The sequence below is a fragment of the Macrobrachium rosenbergii genome, chromosome 33 (assembly GCF_040412425.1).
Source record: "Macrobrachium rosenbergii isolate ZJJX-2024 chromosome 33, ASM4041242v1, whole genome shotgun sequence".
Lineage (NCBI taxonomy): Eukaryota > Metazoa > Arthropoda > Malacostraca > Decapoda > Palaemonidae > Macrobrachium > Macrobrachium rosenbergii.
In genome coordinates this window covers 6,998,927-7,004,845 of record NC_089773.1, presented here as the reverse complement: position 1 = coordinate 7,004,845, position 5,919 = coordinate 6,998,927, and the positions used below count along the sequence as shown (strand labels likewise).

The window sequence follows — 5,919 nt, the reverse complement described above, 5'->3', positions numbered from 1 at the left end:
TTTTCAATATTCATATTCATTATTTCAGTTTTTCCACTGTTAATAACCAAACCAACCTTTCGTCCTTCACTCACTGTACAATCTAACACACTCTGAATCTTTTCTGGTCCTTCGAGATAAAAACTTTATCATCAGCATAATCCAAGTCAAGAAGTTTCACATTTTCAGCATAAACCCTTCTCAAACGTCAACCAATTAAACAGCAGAGTTTCACATTTTCTCCCATGCAGAGATAACCGTCACTTTTTCAGGTGTTCCATCTGTTTTTTCTTTAACCCATCATCATCTTTCACTGTAACATTCTTTTGTAATCTTTCATAATTGACCAATTAAATCAATAGAGACTTAACCACTCGAGATGATCAGAATGCCACCTGAATCACACTGTTCAGACTTGACTTTTTTCACAAGATGTGCCATCATGCATGTTCATGATAACTTGTGTATCTTTCAATGTAACAGCAAATTTGTTATGGTGTTCCATAATGATGAGCTCATGATTTTTAAGATGTGTGATATTCAATTTTATGAATAATAAGAATCATCATCATCATCTGTTTTTTCACCAGTATAGGATATCTGTACAAGAACCAGTATAAGACGTGATTGGGAAGGAACATTAGGAATAAGTTGTTTTACACCATGGCATTGAACCAATCAACCCTAACTACAAATGAAGATTCTCCGCAGTGATATCAACTGTTGAGTTTTTAACCGTCAGCTCGTTTGGCCTAAAAGTCGTTATAAAGGCTCGTCTGAGCTACTTGTCCTAAAATGAATGGTAGCCTTACAATTGACATGTAAAAACCACGAGTAGTATAAAGAGATATGACATATGGAATTCATTACATCACTGGCCCGACGTGATTGGCCAGGCATTGACCAATCATGAGCGAGATAGAAGCTGCAGTGATATCAACTGTTGAGTTTTTGCCGTCAGCTCGAAAAAATAAAGGTTATGGCTACTTTTAATTTACGTAAAAATTACAGCAATACAATAATTCATTATTCACTATATCTTTCATATATGTTGATAACTGGCCTGCCTCTCTCTCTCTCTCTCTCTCTCTCTCTCTCTCTCTCTCTCTCTCTCTCTCTCTCTCTCTCTCTCTCTCAAGGGATTCATCTAGTAAAACACGGAAAGTTATTCACTTTTCTAGTTTATATTTTATATTTATGGTAAAAATCACCAAATTCAATTAAGCCAACAAACGTTAATTATTAATTTTTGATTATTAATCAATAACAATAAAATTTCATTATTAATTATTAAATTTTCAATATCAATTATTGTATTAAAAAACAATAGTTTTCGTTTAATAGGATAATTATTTATATTAATCATAGAAAATGGAAGTTACGTCAGAGACTCTTAAGGGGTAACTAAATTGAATTGTCGTTCCTCAGAAAGGGTCGCCTCCAATATCGCTCTTGTGGCAGCCACAGGTACCGCAAATCTGAAAAAGAGTTTGAAATACGAATTAAATAACATTTTTTGATGTATAAATTACCTTATTTTGAAGATAAAATGCTAAAAATGCATTTATAAAGTGAAATTGATTTATTTCAAAGTCGTCCTTTGCCGGAACCTTGAAGTAGATTGGAAAATTGAAACTTGGAAGTTTTAAATTTTTATTTTTGCGCGTTATTATTGTCAATACCGGTCAAGAGAGAGAGAGAGAGAGAGAGAGAGAGAGAGAGAGAGAGAGAGAGAGAGAGAGAGAGAGAGAGAGAGAGACCTAAAAACCATTATTCATTACTTGAAATTACTATACAAATGACCGCCATAAAAAAAGTAAAATCATCCCTTAGCTTTTCAACATACCTGTAATTAAGATCCTTACTTGTAAGTAGTATCCTTAATTACCTGTAAGTAGGATCCTTACCTGTAAGTAGGATCCTGCACAGCCAAGTAGCCTGCAGAGATCCCAGTTGTCCCTGTAAGTAGGCGCAAGGATGCCATTCCAGTAGTGGACGCTTGGGTCAGTCATCCATTCCTCACCCGTTCCATCATCCTTGAGCTCAACCAGGTTGAGCTGGGTGCGCATGAATGTGTCCGCTAAACCTGAAATGGTTTTGATAAACCCGGTTTTATCAATTGGATAATGTTGGTTTTAGAATGGTATTCGTTTTTATTTCATTTATTATAGGCATTGGGTCCACATTTTGTTGGTTTTATCAATTAGGTTTAGGATTTATTGACTTTTATTTCATTTATATCCTTGTGTCCACATTTTGACCTCTTATTTTTGTGGGTCAGCAGTTCAAGTAGGCCTACTGACTTGATCTAGTGATCCTCAACAGTTGTGTAGCAAATGTGATACGCCTGGTTATGTATTTGTTTATCATAACACAAAAATACACATATTTAAACCCAATGCATTACAAATAAAAGCATTTAGATACATATTTATTCCCCGAGTACCACGTAAGAGAAGCAACTTGGCCCCCTCATAAGTGGAGAGGAGTATGTTGCCAGCATCTTCATCCCATATTCCTTACCAGGACCCAGAGGTCACCCCTATGAGGGGGTGGGGGGAAAGGCGTAAATGGAGACAATTTTCATTTCAACTAGACTTCTCCCCAACGCCCCGAGTGGCTTCAGAGGGCGTTCAGGCCCCAGTTCTGAGCATGTCTATTTATATAGGTCTAGAAACATAAGTCTAGAGACAAAGGTCTAGCCACATAGGTCGAGAAACATAGGTCTAGGCACATAAGTCTAGATACAAAGGTCTAGACACAGGTCTAAACACACAGGTGTAGACACATAAGTCTAAACACACAGGTGTAGACATATATCTCTAGAAACATAGGTCTAGACACATAAGTCTAGCCACATAGATCTAACCACATAGGTTAGACGCATAGATCTAGAAACATATATCTAGACACACAGGCTCACATACCAGGATTCCGCGTATCCTCGAAGTAACAGCAGCTGTTGGAGCCGCCGTCATCGTGGTAGAATCCATGACTCGCGCGTCCTACGTAAGCCACAGGATGGGAATGCTCTATGATCTCGTAGCGTCCGGGGATCCTGGTGTACCACCCGTCCTTCTGACCAAACATGACCTCAGCCATGAAGGGACTCGTCTCCCAGTTTCTGACCTGGAATGGGGGACATTAGACGTTAGTTATTCGCGAGGTCAAAATGTTGAAAGAGACAAAATAGGATATTATGAGAGTCCTACACAGACATAGGCCTACTTTAACTATGAAATCGAGGATGAAATCCTGTTTCAAAGAACTCCCACGACATTAGCCATTTCAAAAGTGTACACAGGTGTGTATTTGCTCATGTGTGTGTGTATGTGTGTATAAATGGAAACACAGACTCACCTTGACAACAATGAACTCCCACCATGCGTCTCTCTCACCTGAGACCAGGTCACATTTGTGGTTGTACCCTGTGAATGTCCAGTAAGCTGCGAGGAAGGATTTAAAAAAAGATAAGTTTATTTAAATTATAGGATAAAAACAAAGGTTAATTTAACAAAAACTGTTTCAGAATGTTAATTGAACACTGAATCAAATTGAAGCTTCTTTCGCTCTTTGGGTCAAAGTCAAGAGAGGCGAGATATACCATGCTTCCTAATTTGATTTGACCTTTAATTGAGATTCTTCTGTATTGCCCAAATGGAAAGGGATGTTTCCTTCCAAAATCCAGTGGATATCACCTTCTGATATGGAGATGTTACCCACTAATATTCGAAGGATGTCAACTTAAAATATGGCTAAAACCTCACTAACCACTTTGGAGTTATAAGCAGCAATTATTCCCATTACAATATGGTTAAAACCTAGCCGGGAAACGTGGAGACATAACCACTAATCATAGGGAAACCTAAACAACGATTATAATGATATGATCAGCTTTAAGATAAATGACGTCCATAGCTAATATGGAAATTAATTTCCCCCAAGAATATGGAGGGAATGTCACTTACCAATATGGAGGTGTTCGCCACATGGCTGCGCGTGCCAGTAAGTAGGGATGTCACCGTGCAATGTGCTGTAGTTCATGTTGCATTGCCTAGACCAATCTTCGCTCACGCGCGTTTCGTAATAATCAGTCGCATCGTGAGGGAAACAAAAGTCATTTTCACCTTCCTGTTGTAGAAGAATTAGAAATAAATAAATAAATAAAGGAAGAACTGAAGAAAAGTAAGATAAGACAGAAAGCAACATATGCAAGAGTCAATGTTCATTCAGAGAGCGTGTGGTACCTGTAGGCCTAGTTCATGTCAGTTTTATGTCGAGGAAAAATAATTCCTCTTTTGTTTTTTAACAGATCAGGGCCAATTTAACCTCACTTGAAGCTAAGATGGCCTTATGCCAGGACAAATTCTCGCTCCCAGAGCACCTTTTAACCTTTATTGAGAGTCTTACCGTCTTATGGAACCTCAGAAACGGAGCGTGCATGTAGACGAAATCCTCAATGGACCCGGCCTTGAAATCCAAGGCTCATCTTCATAATTATTGTAGTCGCCTTCAGCTTCTAATCCCAAATCCGAGTCACCTTCGTGGGCGTCTAATCCTTCTCCTGCCAGATTCCATTCGGAATGGACTCCTGCTTTTTGCCAGGGAAATACAGATTATTATTTTTTTCTCCTTCTATTTCTTCTGCGTAGTTTTGTTTTTATGAAATGAAGTTTTGTAGGAATGTATAATGACAGTGTCAGATTTCATCTCCAATAAGTTCAGTTACCGAGTCGCGTTCATTTTTAAATAAACATTCAAGGCCTTTTTTTAATGCAAAAATATTGTGTGACGTCATCAATGCAAGATGGCCTAATGTAATTCTTTATACAGTATTTTTTTTTTACAACTCTTTCGTAAAATTTTGTATCTAAAGTAAATAACGCATAAGACACTCATAAAATAAATGGTTAACTAATACCTGTAATGAAATTAAGACGTAAAATTGTTTAAAATAATACGAAAAACATGCAAAATATTTTGAAGACCAACTTATCATGTAGAATGATCAGAAATCATCAATCTATTAAATATATAAAATATATTATATATATATATATATATATATATATATATATATATATATATATATATGTGTGTGTGTGTGTGTGTGTGTGTGTGTGTGTGTGTGTGTGTGTGTGTGTGTGTGTTCAAAAACTCACCAGAAAGGAGGAATAACAAACTCAGATACAAGAGAGGCGCCATCTGTAACTCCTTGTTTGCAACACGGGAGTCGGGAAGGAACAGAGTGACCAGCCGCAGATAATGTCGCATCTTATATGAACTCTCTTTGGGTACCTTCAAGGTCACTGACAATCTCTATAAGATATAGGTGAGAGGCGAAATTACAGTTTATTCTTTTGTTACTTTTATTAAAATATTTTTGTAGCGCGAAATTTTTCCATTTTTTATTTAATGTTTTTCTGTGTCTAGAGTGTAGAGAAGATTGGTAGTTCCAAAAGCAGTTTTAATATATCATTTTTCCCTGTAATCCTTAAAAAAACTTTGATTGAATAGACATATATCAGTTCTGCTATACAGTGTGATATCTACCATCCATTTTCTACATTTGATCACTCAGCGGCTAGTACTAAGCACGCCGAAACAGTGTAGGTGGGTCACTGTTTCGCTGTGTTTAGTACTAGCCCCTGGGTGTCAAATGTATTTTGCTGTGTTTAGTGCTAGCCCTTCGGGGGTCAAATATATTTTGCTGTGTTTAGTGCTAGCCCTTGGGGGGTCAAATGTATTTTGCTGTGTTTAGCGCTAGCCCTTGGGGGGTCAAATGTATTTCGCTGTGTTTAGTACTAGCCCTTGGGGGTCAAATGTATTTCGCTGTGTTTAGTACTAGCCCTTGGGGGTCAAATGTATTTTGCTGTGTTTAGAACTAGCCTTGGGGGTGTCAAATGTATTTTGATGTGTTTAGTACTAGCCCTGGGGTCA

At 37.6% G+C, this 5,919-nt stretch overlaps 1 protein-coding gene across 2 annotated transcripts; it reads right to left on the bottom strand.

Annotated features, from left to right (window-relative positions):
* Positions 1–1,328: 1,328 nt before the first annotated feature.
* Positions 1,329–5,257, bottom strand: LOC136855875 (uncharacterized). Of its 2 annotated transcripts, none has more exons than XM_067133281.1 (7): positions 5,142–5,257; positions 4,390–4,570; positions 3,948–4,110; positions 3,340–3,425; positions 2,907–3,108; positions 1,887–2,065; positions 1,329–1,457 (listed from the first exon to the last, which is right to left on the bottom strand). In XM_067133281.1, exons 2-7 carry the CDS (start codon positions 4,420–4,422, stop codon positions 1,404–1,406), a joined length of 717 nt encoding a protein of 238 aa, XP_066989382.1. In that variant the 5' UTR covers positions 4,423–4,570; positions 5,142–5,257; the 3' UTR covers positions 1,329–1,403. The 2 variants fall into 2 exon arrangements, with proteins under 2 accessions (XP_066989382.1, XP_066989383.1); XM_067133282.1 differs by having other exon boundaries at positions 4,390–4,573; positions 5,142–5,249.
* Positions 5,258–5,919: the final 662 nt, after the last annotated feature.